Below are 21,774 nucleotides of genomic sequence, written 5' to 3' on the forward strand. Positions count from 1 at the left end.
TTAATAATTATACTAATTATATACATATAATATTTATATATAACTTAAATAAAATCCTAAATTTTAATGCTTATATGCCGCCTCATTTCATATAAATGGCTTAATTGCCATTTTAGCCCTTTTTACTTTCTTTTAATCTATAATTAGGCTTTCATTCTTTATTCAATTTGATCCTTTTCCTAATACCTTTAAATTAATCTATATTCACAAAATAAAAATATAATTAAACACACAACTAGTCTCATAAATATTTCTAATAATTATTTACAAACTTAATTTACTAAGACGGAGGCCCGATATTATATTTTTCCAATGCCCGTGAATTTTGGGTCATTACACTAATACTATATAGTAATCTACATAAGTAATGCATATAAAATGGAGAACTTAATACAATAATATATGTATAATACGTACATTAAGTTGCAATGAACAAAATTAAAATGAAATAAAAATTAAAATGATTTAAATAGTTGATAAAAATTTAAATGAATATTATATGAGAATGAGTTTTAGATAATCAATATAAATTAATTTAAAGCAAAGAATCTAAAATAATTTTAGAATGATTAATATATAGAGCAAATTAATAATAAAATAATATACAGAATAATTTAAAATAAATAATTTACAAAATAAGTTAAAAAACACACAATAAGTTTAATATAATATATAAAAGAGAAATTTTAAAATTAATTAATTTAAAGATAAATAAATTTTAAAATATCATATATAAAGAAAAATTAAGACTAAATAACGTGTATATATATATTAAAATATGTACTATATACCAAAGTTTAAAATAACTAAATAAAGTACTGTAAAATAGAAAATAAAATAGTTTAAAATGTAGAATATATTAAAACGATTTAAATAAAGGTTAAGGATCGAATTGAAACTACAACAAAACATAGGGGGTAAAAATAATAAATAATGAAAGGATGCCAGGGACCATATTAAAGTGCGCGCGAAAAACATGGATCTAAACAGAAAATATCCCGGTCTCTTCTTCGTGCAACCTTTCGATAGGGACTAAAGCGAAGCAAATATAAAACAAATGGTGCAATTCGCGAATAAAAAAATGGCCGAATTGTAGTATGCCTCAAAATCGGAAGGACTAAGGGAATAAATATCCCAAAACTCAGAAACACGCGGATCCCCCAAGAACGGGTCGGGTCGCGCGCGGGCCATAACCTAAACGGCGTTGTTTCGGCACCTATGAGCCCCTGTTCAAAACGGCGTCGTATGGAAGCTCTATTTAAACCAAATTTACTTTAAAAAAAACATTTGCAGCTCTAGAATAAAAAAAAAAACTAAAGTTTCTCCGCTAGGGTTCCGGCCCTAACTTTTACACCGCTCCTCCGCCACAATTCCACCGTGAACGGTGGTCGGAGCCTCACCACAAATGGCTTTTTGGCTCCTTTACGCGTGGATCCGAGGGTGTCACGAGGTAAGACTTCCTTTTTTACCTTTTATTCACTAACTGTATTATTTTTATGAAAAAAGACGAACCGAAACAAAGAGAAAAGGAAATAAACGAAAATCTACTTTCAATCTATTTTTTTGTATTGATTTTCGTGTCTAAAAACATTACAATGGCTTTCTATTTTCTTTTTATATCTGCCTATTCAAAATAAAAATAGAATAAAATAGAAAAATACAATCTGTTTTTTTCTTTCTCTGCTGCATTTGTTTGTTTGTGTTCGCTGTAGGTACGGGCGTGCGGAGGCGCGGTGACGTGGAGGGGAGCCTGCTGCTAGGGTTTTCTGGCTTCTGTTTTTGTGTTGGGCCATTAGGTTTTGGTTTATTTGGGCTATTGGCTGGTGGGTATTAGGCTTAGTGAGTTTGGGTTTTAGTTGGGTCTGGTATAATTTTGGGCATTTAATTTTTTGTTCGTAACTGGACATTTTTAGACATTTAATTATTTTTTGGGTTTCATAATTTATATCGGGTCGGGCAATGTTGGGCCATTACAACAATAAATTAAATTTTTGAATGGCTAACAAAGTTTGCAAAGTGGCTAAACTTGATAATTAATTTATTATAATAATTATTATCAAAAGTAGAAAGCAAAGTTTAACTGGAAGTCTCTATAGATGATAGACCAATACTTATCCCAAACAGATATTCCACTAAGGTACTAGCTGGACTAGATATTGAAAAATGTATAATGCCAGCCAGGGTGGCTTGCTAACAAATAGAAAGCAAACTTTATTTGGAAATATATCCCGGTTCTTGAACCAGATAGGCTCCTAGCAGCAAGATTTATATGAGGAGTTCCGTGCATTACCTGCTGCCAGGGTTCATATCATCATACTCCACATCAAACGGACAAGGAAACCCAGAGTCATCAAAATCATTTTGTATAGACCTACTGTATTATGCATATATTATGTAAAAGTAAATCAAAGTACATATAAATGCTTCATAAGTATGGCACACACTAATAATTTTAAGAGAAAAAGATTACGAAGCATGCATAATCTCATCTGTTCATTTATTTATTTGGTTTGCTTTATAGGTAACTCAAAGTGGATTTTGAAGAAGAAAAGAAAAAAAAGCTATAATTTTACACTTTGACGAAAGAAAAATAGCTGTATACATTGTATTATGCATATTGAAAGAACTTATATTCTCACTCACTCTCATGTGAGACAGAAGTCTAATCCAAACATATTTTTGAAGATTGTTGGATGATATCTTGGACTAAGAAAGTCATATTAATGTAAGAAGAGCCCCCCACTTCAACAGCTTTTTTTGCCTTCTCTCCAAACTCTTTGGCACGTTTCCTTCTCTCTATTCCTTCATTTCCTTCATCCATCAATTGGGCTATCGCGTTTTTAACATCTTCTTTCTTCAACATGAACCCAGATTTCTCATCTCCAAACATCGTCGGTTTGCCAATTCCAAGACTGACTCCGATTTTCAATATTTCTACAAGCTTCTCGTTACTAAACTGGTCTGCGAAGAGTGGTAATGTTATTAATGGGACACCAACGGAAATGCCTTCAATTGTTGAATTCCATCCGCAATGAGTTAAAAAGCCTCCTATAGCTGGGTGTGACAAAATGAGTACTTGGGGAGCCCATCCCACAACTACAAGCCCTCTTCCTTTTATTCTTTCCTCAAATCCATCCTCTTTGATCCACTTCTCCACTTGGTTTGATGTTGTATCGTTTCCTCTTAGCACCCAAATGAATGGTTTGTTCGATGCCTCTAACCCCAAACCCAACTCTATCAGTTCTGGGCACTTTACAGTGCTGATGCTCCCAAGGCAAGCATAGATTACAGAGTTGGGTTGTTGAGAATCAAGCCACTTCAAACACTGCTGCTCACTGATTGAAGCCTTGTTGCCTCTTTCAGCCTTGTCTAACTCATCTTTGTGGCTAAGAGAAACCGGACCAATGCACCAAGCTTTCTTTATCTTCCTATACTCTTTCACATAAGTTGACTCCAGCTCATCGAAAGTATTTATGACGACCCCGTATGATGCTCGGTCAGCTTCGATCATTGGTTCAACAATGTCCTTCTTGGGTTCATCACGGATAAGCGGTAACTGGGCTTTAGTAAATTCGATCTTTTCAGTCAAGCCAGGTACCGTGAAGTATTCAGAATCAGAGGTTATGGTCTCAAGTATCTGGGAGGAACGTATATTATGCAAACAAAGAAGACAAAAGCAACAAAATCCATGGAATGATATCCTTGGAACCTGAAACTTGGTGGCAATTTTGTGAGTATAATAGAGGCAGATGTCAGAAATAATGCAATTAGGGCGTGGTGTTAGCTTCTCAAATAATTGCTGCACTGCTTCTTCCATCTTGTTTGCTGCAGTGAAGAAATCGAAAAAGTCCTCCCTTGAATACAGCATGTCTAGATTCTCAACCCCATCTTGCAATCCTACTTCTTTGCCAGGAAACTGGAGCTGCACTAAACGGATAGGGAGCCCTGACTCAATGGCACGGGCAATCGTATTCTGGACTCTGCCTGCGTTGTGAGGTGTTGTAACTATAGTAACAATCACGTCACGTTGTGCTAACAGTCGGCCAATATCTACCATGGGGATCAAGTGACCTTGAGCCATGAAAGGGAACAACACAAAGTGAGGCTGGTCGGATAAGGAACCCATAGAAATACGAGTAAATGAAACACGCAAGTTAACTTGTAATAGAAGGGTGCCGATAACTGTTATATATAGCGAAGTTTGAAGTTCATTTAAGAATGTTATACTTGGCTGCTGATGCAAGAGCATACATAAGAGTATTGTTTTATTCGGTAAAAGGATGAGGTTGGTCAGAAAGACTAGAATTCTGTGGACTGTAGAACTTCGTTATTTACCATTTTTTTATTGTCTGCTCCATTTCAGTACGTGTCTGACCAGTGGCCCTGAGTTTAGTCCTAGTCTTGGGACATAATTATGTGAACTACATATCATATGGCAATGGCCGAAGAACAAACAAACAAAAAGTTTTGAAACGGTGGTCAGCAAGATATCTTCGTTTGTGGAACTGGGTTCAGGCCTGGAAGCTTTCTATCAACATTAAAACAAGTCACAATATTTGGAAAATTGTCTTCGATCACCAATAAGTTTCACCTACGTATCTTAGGCTACAACTCAAAATTCATTTAGGGTTTGTCCTGCTCTTGCGTGTGGTAGTCTATCACTGGTTTTAGCTGTTGTTCCAATAGGGTCGGAAGCGTGTAAATTATTGTACTAAAAAATCACACAAAGTTCAATTCCCAGGGAAGAGAGGTGGATCACATGGATCTCTTAAATACCAAGTCTTTCCTTAGACAGAATATCCCTTCTATAGTAATTTAATAGCACAATTAAATACTACTATTATACCCTCAAATATTGAAAGAAAAATAGGACAAGAAAGAACACAAGAGATTTAACGAGGTTCGGTAAATTATACCTACGTCCTCGGGCACTAACACCAGATGATAACTTTACTATCTCCAAAGTATTACAAACAAATAGAATTCCTTAAGAATTCTCAAATGGAAGAAGAGAGAAAACTAAGAGAGAAAGATTGGTTGGGATGAATTGAAATGAGAAATGAGAAGGCCTATTTATAGTTGAGGTTTAAGGACCAAACAATAAATAGCCCATTATCTCAAGGACCAAAAAAAAAATTATCCCATGCCACTTTTTCAAAGTCAACTTTAGGGTGCTAAACTTGCACCACTTTGTATTGTTTGCCATTAATGTTGTCTCCCATTAATGTTAACAATCTCCACCTTGAAGATTTGATTAGGATAATCACATCTTCACACACTTCCTTCAACTCCCCAAATTCGATAAAACTATCTTTTGTAGTGCCTACAAATGCACTCTCGAGCGCCATACACCTGAAGGTGCTCAAATTCTCAGGATGTTAATCAAGTTCAAACAATGATTAAACTTGATTGTTGTTACCACCTTGGTCATCATATCTGCGGGATTATCTGCTGTCGGAATCTTCTGAAGTAGAATTTTTCCTTTTTCAAAGACTTCCCGCACAAAGTGATATCTTACGTCGATATGCTTGGTTCTTGAATGATAGACTTGATTTTTCGCTAAATGAATAGCTCTGACTGTCACAATATAAACTTATGTGACTTTGAACAACTCCTAAGTCTTTCAACAATCCATTAAGCCAAATAGCCTCCTTAACAGCTTCTGTAACTGCCATATATTCTGCCTCTGTAGTAGACACAGCTACTGTAGACTGTAAGGTAGACTTCCAACTCACTGGGGCTTTCGCAAGAGTAAACAGATACCCCGTAGTTGAACGACGTTTATCTAAATCACCAGCAAAGTCGGAATCAACATATCCAACTACAAACTGACCAAGTGCTTCATCCTGTTCAAAAATTAAACCAACATCTACGGTTTTTCGAAGATACCGTAGAATCCATTTCACAGCTTGCCAATGTCCTTTTCCAGGATCATGCATATACCTGCTCACAACTCCAACAGCTTGTGAAATGTCAGGCCTCGTACACACCATCGCATACATCAAACTCCCAACTGCATTAGCATATGGGACTTTCGCCATATATTCTCTTTCTTCTTCAGTTTTCGGAGATAATTGAGCACTAAGTTTCAAATGAGAAGCAAGTGGGGTACTTACATGTTTTGTGTTTTCATTTACACCAAAACATTGTAATACCTTTTTCAGATATTGCTTCTGATTTAAACAAAGCTTGCCTCTCGGTCTATCTCTACTTATCTCCATGCCGAGAATCTTCTTGGCCTCACCTAGATCTTTCATCTCGAACTCTTGATTCAACTGAGCCTTCAGCTTATCTATCTCATTTTGGCTCTTCGAAGCGATTAACATATCATCAACATACAAGAGTAGATAAATGAAAGATCCGTCATGCAGCTTCTGCAAATATACACAATTGTCATATTTGCTTCTTGTGTACTTCTGCCTTCTCATAAAGCTATCAAATCGCTTGTACCACTGCCTCGGGGATTACTTCAATCCATATAGCGATTTGTTCAGCTTACAAACCCAATTTCTACCACCAGCATCTGTGTATCCTTCGGGCTGAGTCATATAGATCTCCTCTTCTAACTCACCATGCAAGAAAGCTGTCTTAACATCAAGTTGAGCTAGCTCCAAATTCAACTGTGCTACCAAGGCCAACAAAATTCTAATGGAGGAATGCTTCACAACAGGGGAAAATACATCATTGTAGTCAATTCCCTCCTTCTGAGCGTAGCCTTTAGCTACCAATCTTGCCTTGTAGCGAATATCCTTCTTGCTAGGAGATCCATCTTTCTTTGCGAATACCCACTTGCATCCGATTGCCCTTTTACCTTTCGGTAATTGCGCCAACTCCCAAGTATTGTTCTTCCGGAGAGACTGCATTTCTTCATCCATGGCGCTTTTCCATTTATCACTTTCTAAGCTTTGCATTACTTCTTGATAAGTGATAGGAATATCATCAACAACGAGAAGGGCGTAGGCCACCATATCAGTAAATCGAGCAGGTTTACGAATTTCTCTCCGTGGCCTTGCAACTGCAACTGGTTCTGGTGTACTTAGTGGTTCTTGGGTCAGAACCTCTTCAACCTCTAATTCTTCCATTGTGGCTGGAGAATTAGACTTATTAACTGGGCAAATCCTCATCTGCTCAAACTCCACTTGTTTTGGAGTACACTCCACCTGCTGTAGAGTATTGCTCGTCTGAATATCTTTATCTGCTACCTTTTTCAATGTGGCAGATTCATCAAAGGTAACATCTCTACTACAGATCATTTTCTTTGTGCTTAAGCACCAAAGACGAAATCCCTTCACTCCAGAAGTGATTCCCATAAAGAGAGCTTTCTTTGCCCTCGGATCTAACTTTGACTCATTCACATGGTAATATGCAGTGGTTCCAAACACATGTAAGGAATCATAATCTGTAGCTGGTTTTCCAGACCATACCTCCATAGGAGTTTTTCTTTCTAATGCAGATGATGGCAAACGATTAACAAGATGGCCAGCGTATGTCACAGCCTCAGCCCAAAATTACTTGCCCAACCCAGCATTGGACAACATACATCGAACTTTCTCCAGCAATGTTCGATTCATACGCTCTGCCACTCCATTCTGTTGTGGTGTATCCCTAACTGTGAAGTGTCGAACAATACCATACTCTTGGCACACATCGAAGAACGGATCACTTTTATATTCCCCTCCATTGTCCGTCCTAAGCCGCTTGATTTTCTTGCCAGTCTGGTTTTCGATCATAGTTTTCTATTTAAGAAAAACTCCAAGCACTTCATCTTTAGTTTTCATGGTATACACCCAAACTCTTCTGGAAAAGTCATCAACAAAAGTAACAAAGTAGTGTTTTCCTCACAACGAAGGTGTTTTGGAAGGCCCCCACACATCTGAGTGAATATATTCCAAAATACCTTTTGTATTATGGATAGTAGTGCCGAATTTCACTCTCTTTTGCTTTCCCAGAACACAGTGCTCACAAAATTTTAATTTGCAAGCCTTTGCACCTTTCAACAATCCTTGCTTTGCCAGAATTTGCAAGGATTTTTCGCTGGCATGTCCCAACTTCATATGCCACAACTGCATTGAGTCCAAGTCTTTGTTACCGGAAGCTGCAGCGACTGCTCCAATAACTGTACTACCTTGGTAGTAATACAAGTTATTTTTCCTGATGCCCTTCAATATCACAAGTGCGCCAGATGTCACTTTCAAAACCCCATCTCTCATAGTAACAACTGAACCATTGGATTCCAAGGCTCCCAATGAGATGAGATTTTTCTTCAAACTGGGCACGTACCGAACATCAGTCAGAACTCTGGTTGATCCATCTTTATTCTTTAATTGGATTGAACCTATCCCAACAGTTTTACAGGCATTGTCATTGCCCATATAAACAACTCCTCCATTTAGTTCTACTAAATCAGAGAACCACTCCCGGTTAGGGGACATATGATAGGTACAACCCGAATCCAATATCCACTCATCTGAATGGAACGACGATGATGATGCAACCAGTGATAGTTCAGAGTCACTAGTATCATGCTTAGCAACACAAGCATCTACAGCAGCTTTTCCCTTATTCTTCAGCTTTGGACAATTTTCTTCCAGTGGCCTTTCTCATGACAAAAAGCACATTCATCTTTCCCGAGTCTGGACTTTGACTTTGATCTCCCCTTTTGAGTTTTCTTCCGAGTGTATGAACGACCTCGGACTACTAAAGCTTCTGTATCTCTGATTGAGTTTTTCTGTTTGTCCTTCTTTCTCTGTTCATAACTGTATAAGGCTGCACAGACTTCGCTCAGAGATATATCACTCCTGCCATGAAATAGAGTAGTTTCTAGGAACTCAAACTCCTCAGGAAGTGACCCCAACAGCATCAAAGCCAAATCTTCATATTTGAATGTCTCATCCATATTCAGCAAATCAGTGACTAACTGATTAAATTTGGTGATGTGATCATTCATTGTGGTACTTGGGACGTATGTGAAGCGAAACAGTCTTTTCTTCAAGTGGAGCTTATTTTGACTGTTTTTCTTCAAAAAATTTTCTTCAAGTGCCACCCACAACTTATTTGCAGAAGTCTCCTTTGAAAAGCATACCTCTGCTCTCGAGAAAGGCATAATCGAATTGTGCCATATGCCAACCGATTGATCGCCTTCCAATCTTTCTCCTGTACATCATCTGGTTTCTCTTCATCAATGGCAATGTCTAGACCCTGCTGAAAAAGGGCATCTAGAACCTCACTTTGCCACATACCAAAATGGCCCGTGCCATCAAAGATCTCCACGGCCAATCTTGCATTTGCAATTGTCGGTCTTGTCCACATGGACGATGTTGAAGCTCCTACACCGACCGTTTTCTCCATAATCTTTCAATATACCTAAGGAAATCTTTTCTGATGTGGAAGATCAGTTCAAACTGCAACCACAAAGCATACTACGATTAACCTTCGGCTCTGATACCACTTGTTGTTCCAATAGGGTCGGAAGCGTGTAAATTATTGTACTAAAAAATCACACAAAGTTTAATTCCCAGGGAAGAGAGGTGGATCACATGGATCTCTTAAATACCAAGTCTTTCCTTAGACAGAATATCCCTTCTATAGTAATTTAATAGCACAATTAAATACTACTATTATACCCTCAAATATTGAAAGAAAAATAGGACAAGAAAGAACACAAGAGATTTAACGAGGTTCGGTAAATTATACCTACGTCCTCGGGCACTAACACCAGATGATAACTTTACTATCTCCAAAGTATTACAAACAAATAGAATTCCTTAAGAATTCTCAAATGGAAGAAGAGAGAAAACTAAGAGAGAAAGATTGGTTGGGATGAATTGAAATGAGAAATGAGAAGGCCTATTTATAGTTGAGGTTTAAGGACCAAACAATAAATAGCCCATTATCTCAAGGACCAAAAAAAAATTATCCCATGCCACTTTTTCAAAGTCAACTTTAGGGTGCTAAACTTGCACCACTTTGTATTGTTTGCCATTAATGTTGTCTCCCATTAATGTTAACATTAGCTCCAAATGGTTTATAAAGAGAAAAAATTCATATCCATGTCTGAAAAGAAAATGCAATAGAAGCATGTTTACCAATGCTGGTCTTATCCTATACTGATTCCCATCAACTGATAAAGAGAAAAACAAAGTATGGGGGCTTCATTCCTCAAAGTATAAAGGTCAATATTCTAATTCCTCAATCAAATAGAGTGAAACACATATCCTCATCTGAATCATGTTCAACTATCTCCTCCTCCTTAGCCTCAGCAGCGGCAGGAACTCCAACGGTTGCATCAGTAACCTCCCAGCAGCTCCAGCAGAAGGCATAGCTGCCAATTTCTCTCTTCCAGCAGCAATAAGCTCGGCCAAATCTTTTCCCTTGACTTGGGACAAAAGCAACTCAATCTTGCCATCATCAACTTCAAAAAAAAGCGCCAGTAACAAGCAAACATTATTATTGAATAAATGTTTTGTCTTGTTGCTGTTTTCACTTTTTTTATCTTTTTCTTTTTGGGCTTCCATTAAAGTACATATTTCCAAGAAAGAATTCACCAGTAAATACAAAATTATACCTTGAAGAGATCAGTAAATGGTTGGAGCATGAAATCATTTGTATCTTTTGCTATCATTAAAATTCAATCTTGAAAAAAAATTGTTTAATTTTATATTGAGAAACACTTCTTACCTGATGCCTTCTACTTTTATAGTAAAATAGAAAGAATAACAAAGCAAAAAATAAATCCAATATATATAACAAATCCAAACAACATGACCCTAGGCTGTTTGCTTTATACTTTATAATTCCTAAAAGAAAGATTGCCTACTTTGATTTAATCTTATGTAGTACTAAAAAAAAAGTTAGGATAGAGGAACGAAGCATATTACACACTCAAAGATGTCCTTCAAATTATTACACCAACAATACTAATCGAGAAAATACTTATTAATAAAATCTAAATATTAAATCAAATGCTTTAATAATTTAAAGCTAAGACTTAACACCGTAAAATAAATGCATTGGCATTCCATATTTAAGTATTTTCATTCAATCAGTGGCTAAAAATTTACAAAGGAAACTGAATATTATTATTTTCATTCAAATTCTAATTCTGTTTTGAAGGCTTTTTTCTTTTTAAAATATTTTAATTATCAAAATAATTAATATATTTTAATTATGTTTAAGAACTTAAATAATATTGATTTGCATTAATTAAAAAAACAAAATACATTATTAGTGGCTTAGAAAATAAAAAAATATTTAATAATAATAATAAAGCAAAAAAAAAATTTGTTTTGCTCAGCGGCGGTGCTAGCCTCAGGGCTGGCTATCGCCCGCTTTTTTTCCCCTCCCACCAACTCTTCCTTTCTTTCTTCTTTTCATTCACTCCATGTGTGTTCTCTCTTTTTCAATTTGTAGATCTATTTTGAGAGTATATTGTTGTCTTCATAAGTCATGATGAATAGATGATAATCCCTATCGTTTGCTAAAACTCCACCAGACACCAGTTGTTTTTTTTTGGAAAGTGGGTGGCTCTTCATCAATTTCTTAATTTGTTTCTATTTTGAGAATATTTTAGAATAATAAATGCTTGCACGAGTCGATTTGAACTCATGTTGTCTTAAGTTTTATATGTTTTTTTGTTTGTTTTTCCATTATTTAATAAGTCTTCAGTTTTAGAAGTTTTTGTTTGCTCTTGTAGCACGGTTTTTAGTCTTGCTTATGCATGTAATCTTAGTTTTACAAGTGATTTTAGGGATGGTTTTGTTGTTGTCCTCTATAGTTTGATGAATGCTCGATTCTTTTTGTCAATTTTTGCTCGTCGCTTTGGACTATCCGAGGTTGATTTTCTTATCGTGTTAAGTGCTTGCAATCACTCCAGATATGTTGTGCTTGAGTTATGACAAAGCCAATTGCCAACGTGTCAGAATGTTCTAATGATGCTAAGGCTAAAGCCTTTGGTGTGTTGATGGAGTTTGTCTTTTCCCCATCTACAATGAGTGTTTGCTATTTTTTTCCTTAAATTGTATGATTTCATTCATTGAATGAATTAATAAATTTATCTTTAAAAAAATAGTAAGAAAAAGAAAAATTGGTTTTAGATATCTGACTGCATCCACTAATTGAACTATGAACTTGATTAGTTTGGACGTTTTAATCGTATAAGTTAAATTACAAAAAAAAAAATAGAGAATTGACCAAAAATAATAAAAATAAAAAATCGAGATTTAGATAAATCAATAAAAAACATATAAATTATAATGCTTTTATTTTTTGACAAATAATTGAGTTTTTTTATTATATTTTGTTTTGTTTAAATATATGTTTCATTATATTTGGGTTTTTTTTACTATTAATAATTTAAATTTTTTAAATAGCTTCGACAATGTTAAACTGATTAAACCGAAAACCAAATTGAGTTGCAGAATTATGAGAATGAGGAGGGGCCATTTCCATAATTAGACAATTTTTGTCCCTTTTCCTTTGCGTTTGACTCCGGTCTTGTACGGAAAACCAACTCACCGCCAAATCAAATCCTATGTTTATGTGAATGTGTAACGTTGATGACATGTATGTTAGTTACAATATCCAGACTCTGAAAGAACCCACCTTCAATTTCGCTGATCCCCTCTTTCTTTTCTTTTCTTCAGCCATCTTTCAATCCAACACCTCCCTTCTTTTTTCTCTTTTTATAATTTTAATTTCTTGGCTTCTTTCATTCTCTGAATCAATCGCCCATTCTCCATGCCTAAGAGGTGATTTTCATCTTTCAATTAATCCCCTCCCCCTTTTTTCCTTCTTCAAGAGTTCATAATTTTTGTTTCATTTCATGTAATTTCATTCTATTTATCTGATGATTATGATGCTTTAAATTGTTTATTATCCCTTGATAATTCTCTTCCTATCCCTTTTAGGCTTCAATTTATTGTTTGTCCTTTGGTTTCAACTTTTATGTCTAGCTGCAATCTTATCTCTCTGTTGTTAAATATGGATTCTTTAATGACCATCCTGCTTATTAATGTTAAATTTTGCTGATATTTCTAAATTTTTTAAATGAAATATTGGAAAATGTTTGTTTTTTTTTTCAGCTTTTTCTGTATGAATGAATTCCCCATAATTATCTGTTTCATTAGCTAGGTTCCTTTGCTTTGGGAATGCATGTCTTGAATTTTAGTTACTTATTTCGCTGTCTCACCAAAACTTCAATCCTGGTTCCATTATTTTGTGGATGATGTCAGGATCAACCTGGATGTAGACTGCATGTTTTGTAACTTTTAATTTTCTTATCATTTCAGAGTTCTTTGCAAGTTCTTTGCTCATGGAGCGTGCCTAAAAGGGAGCATTGTGAGTTTTCCCATCAATGGAAGCACCCACCTAACAATGTAGGAAGTTTCCCTTCCCTTCGCCTTTTTGCATTTACCTGTTGATGATGCTTTTTGGTTACCTTATTCTTGTTTCTTGTGCATTCCAGATTTGCACGTACTACCAGAAAGGAAACTGCTTTTATGGTAGTCGGTGCAGATATGAACATGTTAAGGCTTCTCAATCAGATCCATCTGCTTCGTCTTCATCAACAGCACCTCAACAATCTACGTTATCAGATACTATGCCTTTAGCTCCTTCAAAAACTGCATTTGTTGGGTCGGTTGTATCTCCAGCTGCTTCTAGTAAGGTTCCTGGTTCCAGTAGAGCTTGCCTTGCTCCCTTCAAACAACCATGCGATTTGGAATCTGGGCCCCAAGATCTATCAGATAATGGTGAATCTATAGAGCCTAGGAGAACTAATCCAGTTGAAAGTTCTATCTGCTCATTTGCTGTAGCTGGAAATTGTCCCCGTGGAGAAAAATGTCCTCATATTCATGGAGACTTGTGTCCCACCTGTGAGAAACATTGTTTGCATCCTTTTAGACCTGAAGAAAGGGAGGAACATATAAAAATGTGTAAGAAAAAGAAAAAATACCTTGATGCATTGAAGCATAGTCAAGAAATAGAGTGTAGTGTGTGCTTGGATCGTGTTCTCTTGAAGCCCACAGCAGCTGAACGTAAGTTTGGGTTGCTTTCAGAATGTGATCATCCATTTTGCATATCTTGCATTAGAAATTGGCGTAGCAGTTCTCCTTCCTCTGGAATGGATGTCAATACTGCCTTGAGGGCTTGCCCAATCTGCCGCAAGCTATCATACTTTGTCATTCCAAGTGTCATTTGGTATTGGACTCCAGAAGAAAAGCAGCGAATTGTAGATGGCTACAAGGCAAAATTGAGGTATTGTCATTGCGGTTCAATGCTTCTTACATTTCCTGCTTACATGCACTATTAGTTTAAGTTGTCAAAAGTATGTACATGTACATGTAGATATATATATATTGATGGATTATTTGGATGATTTGTAAAATCTATCTTATGATGGGGTGAATTAGATCATCTAATTTCCCCTCCATACTTAAAGGAAGACAGAATCTGTTGGATTTTCAAAAAGAAATTACCGTGTAGAATGTTTTTAGGCTGTGATCTGACTTTCAAGCTTAGATACCTAAATCACATAAGAGAAGATGCTAAACCTAGGATTTGTAGATTCGTATGGCAAATTTACTTTTCTAACTATTAAATCTCCATTTTTGTTCTTCACCCTTGCAGGACAATAAATTGCAAGCACTTCAACTTTGGAAACGGGAACTGTCCTTTTGGGAATAGTTGTTTTTACAAGGTAACAATTCACTATTCATTCTTCAATTCATTGCAAAACCTATAAATTTCTTTTTCTAGTACTTTTTAATGTATGCCTTCTTGGTTCTTCTCAACTCTAAGCCGTTTAGATGTGAATTTTATATTATAGTTTTCTGTTTCGCCATTTTCCCTGTCCCCTTCTTTCTGGTGATTCCTTGTCCTTTTCTCTTATTTTTGTCACTATGATTGCATAATGATTTAGCTGGTTCTTAGCCCAATCTCAACCATGATATCTAACAGTTTCACTTTTTATTTGAAGAGATCGACTTGGGAAAATAAGTTTGGTTGTACTTAAATTAACATTTGACAACCACTAGATTTTATCTTAATTTCCTAAAACAAAAGTGCCGTTAATAGAGGGTAAGAGGAACAAAGATGAGCAGTGGGTGATATGGGTCTAGACAACAGTTAGGCAGAGATGATTAATTATATTCAAGATGTGGACTGAGTGAATAGAGGGAAAAGTGGTAATTCAACAGACTTAATTCCGTACAAGGAGAGATCAACAAAAGGTTAATGATAATAGTTTAAGAAATTACTCAGAACTTTTTGGCCATTTGTTATATGGATTCTTCGTTCCATCTTTCTGTGCCACTGAACATGCATCATGAAGAACTAGCAAACTGCAAAATGCACAGTCTTGTCTCATCTGGCCAAGTCCAAGCATTTATTCATCTATTATCAATTTTATATTGTTGTTTGGTTCAATTAATTCTTTTAGCTGGGTGGTGCTGTTTTTTGCTTTCATCTTCTTGATATATTATGTTTCAAGTTTGATATAATTTTCCTGTGCCTTCTGTTGTTCTTCTTCCCTTCTTTTTGGTGGGTAGATGTCTTGTGTCACAGTGCCATTTACTTGGCAGTCTGTATGGATGCTTATGTAGATGCTGAAAATCACTTTTACTGTATTCTCCCCTTGGTATTTTTGTAACTTATATGCTATTTGCTTTAGCCGTTTAGAGTACTAATTTTTACGATTCCTTTTGTGGATACAAATGTGTTGTCTTCCATCATATAGTCAAGTCAAGCTCTTGTGCATGGAAATACTACAGGTGAACTCCTTGCAGATCCATGTTATGGATATGGATGCAATTTTTGAAGTCTTCGGACACTTAATTACTGAAGATGAAATGAATATTCTTTATGCTGAAGATATTGCTAATGATGTATAACATCTATGGAGAGGCCTTATTCTTAATGCAACTAGGTTTTGAACTAAATGATTCCTCAAGCGATGGGGGGGGGGTATTTTCTTTATTATGCTCTTCTGCTGATTTTTGAAAACGAGGTCATGTTGGTGTTCTAATAGGATGCAACCTTTTTCAACCAGGAGACATTGGTTTTGGAGTAAATTTGATCATTGCAGATTTTCTCATGTTAAGACAAGACTTAAGACATTGTTAATTATGATGTGAATCTAGACTAGCTACTAGAGTTTGAATTATTACTTTTCTTGATGGTTTGAATTAGTTTGAGGCCTTTGATATTATGGATGTTAATTTGTACAGGTTTTGCCTTGGTTCAAATTCTGAAATTTATGTAACTGTTCTTTAGAGGATTTTATTCCTCTTGCCTCCTGGTAGTACATGTATGTCCAAAAGGTTCTCTTTTATTCTCGGAAAAAATACTGAAAAATACAGAAGGCATGCTTTATCTGATTAGAAAAATATTGTTTCGACCAACTAGGTGGATGTATGCAGTCCTATCATTCAAAGGGTGGACTTTAAAAATTGCATTCCTTTTAGCTTATCCTTGTTTGCAGTATATGTCACCCAAATATTTATTGAAGATTGTCTGTTCCAATTTCAGCCTTTCATCTTTAGCGTTCTCTTCTAGCTGTGTTTTAATTACGACAAACTTTTTTTTTGGTGTATGCTCACAAATGTTGTGTTTGCAGCATGCATATCGAGATGGTCAATTGGAGGAAGTGGCTTTACGCCATCTTAGAGCTGAAGATGGGCGCACTATAATAACTAAGAATATTAGGTATTCTCTTTGCTTGTTTTGTACTTTTGCTAGTAGAACTAAAGCAATATATTCTCATTTGTTAGTAGTTTTCTCTTTCCAAACTTGCTTACCATCTTGAGTGTGTTTGCAGATTGTCAAACTTTCTTAGTGACTATGCACATTAATGTTCACAACATTTATTAGAGTGTGAGTTCCTCCCATGCCTTTGCTTTTCTTCTTTTAACTTCTGATATTTGATACAAGATGCTTAGATTCATAATTGCAAAATCTCCAGTTTTTGCTCCAATATTGCACTATTTGTTTCCAAGATGCTTTATCTTATCCAAAAAATACTTACTATGCATGCAGGATATCTAAATAATGCAAGGACCTATATGCAGCTTTGATGAAAAAGTTTCTTGCTTCAGTTTCTACTGTTGCTCTCCATATCAAAAGGTGTGTAATCATCAACCTTTGAGGGGCCACACAATTCTTTATATGTTGTACAAGTAGTTTTTGACAAGTTACAATCTTCATCAATCATTACAACCAAATAGCATTTGATAACCAAAGTATGAAACTAAGAAACTAGAATACACTTAGACAACTCCAATATAACCATCAAATTCACATACAGTGGGACTTATGCAGGTAGTTTTATTTGTAGTTATATGTCCCTGCTCCCTAAACATCTACTTTAACCAAATGCAGTATTGCTGATACAAGAAACCAAGGTTGGAGTCATGGGAGTATGCGGGGCTATGCAATATAAGTTGCATCTTATGATGATGGATAGATAATACAAATATATGTTGAAGGTATGGAATGGAATGTGTATAGTAGCCAATGGAGATTAATTTGAATAATGGATGCGAGTGACAGTGGCAGTGAAAATGCTGTATGCTTCCCTAATCAAGTGAGACACTTAGAGCTGTATATTGGGTGAGGTCTCTTCTCTCTGGCAGTGCTATAAAGATAAAGAGTGAGAGAGAGCAACAACAACAGCAGCGTTGAGGTTGTTTGTTGAAATATCAGGGTTCCTATGCTTTGATACTGTATCTATAATGTGCTGGATAGTGTGTACACATTGTCTTGTAATATGAATACATTCTATACATGGGACCAATACCTTATACTATAATAAATCAATAAAATGATTTTTTTTTTAAATCTTGAGTTTTTACCTTTTTATTTATTTAATTAATTGAATATATTTAAATGTCAAATTTATACACAAGGCCTTAGGACCTTCCTCCATTGGACACGTGTCCATTTCGTTTTCCTTTTCAGCCATTATAGGATAATGGTTAAAATCCAATTTTAGTCCATTTACTATGCTACATTTGAGATTTTGTATAAGTAAAAGGTGTGTGTGTATGTATATATATATATTTGTTGTTCAAACTAAGGAAATGTTTGATAGATCATTGAAAATGAAAATTTCAACATTTAATTTTTTAAACGTTTCTGATAATTTTATTAATTTGTTAATTAATACACAATTTTCAACAAAACAAAAATGTTGATTAAGATAAGTAGGTACTTATTATTGAAAAGGTGAAATTGATTTATTTTAAAAATAAATTATCTTTTTTTTAAGAGAAAAAAAAGTGAGATATCCACATTATGATATTTAATTTTTATGGTATGGAAAATTATACAAAAAAATATTAATATTAATAAAATTAAATTAAATTTAAGAAATAAATACCTTTAAAAAACAACATTAATTTTATCAAAGAACCTAGTTACATTCAATGCTGAAATTCTTTTTAATATAAATTCAATACTTATAAAGTTTAGTATTGAAAAGTTAATACTTAAAATTTCAATTTATCAAACAACACTTCAATAAAAAAAATATTTATCTTTTAAGTCAAAAATAAAAAAAAATACAGAATTTAAAACATAATGTAATAAAAATTAAAAATTTAACCCAAATGATTCCAACAATAACTTAATATTTTTTTAAAAAAGAAAATATTCTTTCATTAACTATAGATGAAGCCATAAAGTTGGGAGAGGAAACAACATTAAAACTTTTGAGGGTTAAAAGTTAAAAATTTGAGTTAAATTTAAGTTGAATAAATAATATTTGTTAGGGGATAAAGATACAATTTTTTCATTAGGTGAAAATTAAAAAAATTCCACTCTTAATTTTTAATAGTGTTATGAAATAAATAATAAAGAAAGTAAAAGAATAAGAAATAAGAGAGCAAAAGAAAAGTAGTTATTTTATTAATTAATAGGGATGTTTATAATACTTCTATATTTAAAGACATAAGAAGTATAAATTATATAAAATTCTATTCTTAATGAACATTAGAGTTCTAATGTATATCAAACTTCTTATCCTAATAGACATTCACCTCTATAATAATAAAATATTTATAACACTTTTCCTTGGATGTCAGTCAATAGATAATGTATCCTGTTAAAACTTTACTAAGATAAAAACCTTGTGGGAAAAAATATTAGTGAAGGACGATTACACATATCTATAATACGTATAACATGTTGTCTTATCAAAAACCTTACCAAAAAACCCCATGAGACAAAACCTCGATTAACGGAAAAAGAGTACAACGTGTATTTACTCCCCCTCATGACAACATCATATAATATTTCAAATTCCTCGTATTCCAATCTTGAAGACTAGCTTCTATGATCATTTGAATGATTTGCTAAATATTTATATAATCATTCTTTTGAATATCACAAGTGAGGAAGAATTTTAGGAAAATATATTTTGATCTCTTCAAAACTTTCGACATTAATCATAACAAACTTTTATCACAATCTTTCTATAAGAATACATATAAGTGTTTTTTTTTATCATTTTATAATATTCTTTCAACTACTATTTACTGAGTTATATTTACCACATATGTCCAAATCATCTCAATTCATATAAATATCTACGCAAGTATATTGAACAAATTCTTAGGAACTTCTATATGCTTCTAGCATTATAAATCCTTCAAGGATTATAAACTTCATTATATAATGATTTATATAAAAGGTCGTAACAACAACCATTAGATGCATGTCAAAATTTTCATGAACTTCCAAACTATAAGATATCTAAAGGTTATTACATCCACCACAAAAGAATATTATACCTTTCATAATCAATCCAGGACTTTAACGAAAAACTTCATTTTTCTTATTTCGTTTTCGTATAACTAATCATTTGTACCCTGCTGGCTTTATACCTTTAGACGTTTGGACTACTCATCCAAAAACTTCACGAAAAATTTATTTCATTTTGGCCTATCTATTCCTTATCTATATTTCTCGACAAATTTATTCAAGGTCTTTATTTTCTCTTATTATTTCAATATTGCAAAAATGTTGTCACAACTTTTCATTTCCACAGTTCCATATTTTCTCGTATTGACATAACTTATCAATATTTATTTATTTTAGCTATTTCTATATTCAATTTCAAGCACATGAATCTCTTTTGAATATTTAATAATTAGTTATGTCTTAAGTCTCTACAAGAGCACCGTCTCCACTATATGATAATCTAGATTTATTCTTTTCTTTTACAATATTTTTCATATTTAAAACCAATCAATCTACCATGTTTTAGAAATGCGATACTTTCATTTTATTCTAACAGGTTGTCCTATTGGGACTTTGACACATCAGCTAGTATATAAGATTTGATTATTCTTATTAGATCAGTAAATACATTTGGCAGTTAACTTATAATAAAGTGAATTATCTTTTCAAATTACAATCTATAAGGATCTAGATAATGACAATTCATTCCAAGTACTTTATTTCATCCAATTGTTATTTCTCTCCCTATAATGTTGGGAAAACTGTCAAATTAAAATTGTAGTTACCAAATTATGTTATAATTGAATTTCCAATTTATTCAACACTATTTCATAATTCAAGTAAACTCATAACTAATGTATATTCTCAACTTTCTTTGAATACTCATTTTATGCATTGTGGTGGAGCAACTTAAACATATATCACACATTAAAAAATTCTAAAATGCATTGTGTTTGACTCTTGAACAAAAGTCAATTGTAATGAGAGTATTTATCAAAACTTAGCATGATGTGTACAAGTGCCAATTCATGTAAAATATTATATCCTTATACATATGTACAAATAGTTTTGTTCTCAAAAGATATGATTTATCTACTAACTGGAGGCATTTGTTTTATAAGTTATGCTAAACCATTTTATATGTATAAATAGCATGCTTTTGCGATAGTTATTCGCACTGACAATCTAGCATTCAATAATAATTGAAAGTTTAATAAATTAACTTATAAATATTAGCAAGAATTGTCTCAATTGCATAATCTAAATAGTTTTATTCTTAAACAAATCATTAAAAAATAATCTCGTAAACTACAGGTTGCTTGTTGATAACTTACATGTGATTATTCGCACTGACAATCTAACATTCAATAATAATTGAAAGTCTAATAAATAAACTCATAAACATTAGCAAGAATTGTCTCGATTGCATGATCTAAAAAGTTTTATTCTTAAACAAATCATTAAAAAAATAATCTCATAAACTATAGGTTGCGTGTTGATAACTTACATGTGGATATCTTTGTAGATGCATCTACTAAAATCATATCAGAACATTCACTTGTTGGATAAAATGGGCCTGTATTTTTTTCAGAAATGCAAGAGATTCAATTTCAACTTTTGCTAGTGAGGTCTAATATATCTTCTTTGCCAACATGCAACACTTGATAAGTGAAGAATATTCAGGTTCTTTAAAAAATATTCATATTAATTATTATCTTGTCACATTATTATTGATCAGGATGGTCTAACCAATCATGCCAACTAATTAGTATATTTGGACTATTAAACTTCTGGTTTGCTATGCACACGATTCAATGATACTAATGGAAACTTCTTGTTTATCATCTCATATAATTCAACCATACTAATATATACATGGTACCAACTAGAGGAAAATGTTGTAGCTTTTCAATACAAAATTATTACCCAATATAATAGATTTAATTAATCATCCCATCCTCCACAGTCTTATTATGATATTTTTTACAACATATATCCTTCTAAAACAAGATTTTTTTGAGATTGACTAGAACATAATGT

General features: G+C 33.8%; 2 protein-coding genes, 1 long non-coding RNA gene and 1 pseudogene across 3 annotated transcripts; 2 read left to right on the forward strand and 2 right to left on the reverse strand.

Moving 5' to 3' along the window:
• The first annotated feature begins 955 nt into the window (after positions 1 to 955).
• On the forward strand, positions 956 to 2,003 carry LOC107900740 (uncharacterized). The gene is made up of 2 exons (XR_001685019.2): positions 956 to 1,450; positions 1,713 to 2,003. It is a non-coding gene; the product is annotated as an uncharacterized lncRNA (long non-coding RNA).
• A 579-nt stretch (positions 2,004 to 2,582) lies between these two features.
• On the reverse strand, positions 2,583 to 4,218 carry LOC107900739 (UDP-glycosyltransferase 73C6). Its single transcript, XM_016826435.2, has one exon. It carries the CDS (start codon positions 4,124 to 4,126, stop codon positions 2,663 to 2,665), a length of 1,464 nt encoding a protein of 487 aa, XP_016681924.1. The 5' UTR covers positions 4,127 to 4,218; the 3' UTR covers positions 2,583 to 2,662.
• A 5,797-nt stretch (positions 4,219 to 10,015) lies between these two features.
• LOC107899886 (60S acidic ribosomal protein P2-like) lies at positions 10,016 to 10,602 on the reverse strand (annotated as a pseudogene).
• A 1,871-nt stretch (positions 10,603 to 12,473) lies between these two features.
• LOC107900738 (putative RING-type E3 ubiquitin transferase C3H69) lies at positions 12,474 to 17,828 on the forward strand. Its single transcript, XM_016826434.2, is given in 9 exon segments — positions 12,474 to 12,746; positions 13,287 to 13,327; positions 13,330 to 13,373; positions 13,463 to 14,253; positions 14,626 to 14,695; positions 16,613 to 16,701; positions 16,814 to 16,869; positions 17,032 to 17,118; positions 17,374 to 17,828. Coding segments are annotated over 7 exon segments (1,080 nt in total). The 5' UTR covers positions 12,474 to 12,735; the 3' UTR covers positions 16,848 to 16,869; positions 17,032 to 17,118; positions 17,374 to 17,828.
• The last annotated feature ends 3,946 nt before the right edge of the window (positions 17,829 to 21,774 follow it).

This window comes from Gossypium hirsutum, chromosome D08 (genome assembly GCF_007990345.1).
Source record: "Gossypium hirsutum isolate 1008001.06 chromosome D08, Gossypium_hirsutum_v2.1, whole genome shotgun sequence".
Lineage (NCBI taxonomy): Eukaryota > Viridiplantae > Streptophyta > Magnoliopsida > Malvales > Malvaceae > Gossypium > Gossypium hirsutum.

Coding starts and splice junctions, on each gene's coding strand:
- LOC107900739 (XM_016826435.2), bottom strand. CDS start 4,126: ATGGGTTCCTTATCCGACCAGCCTCACTTTGTGTTGTTCCCTTTCATG.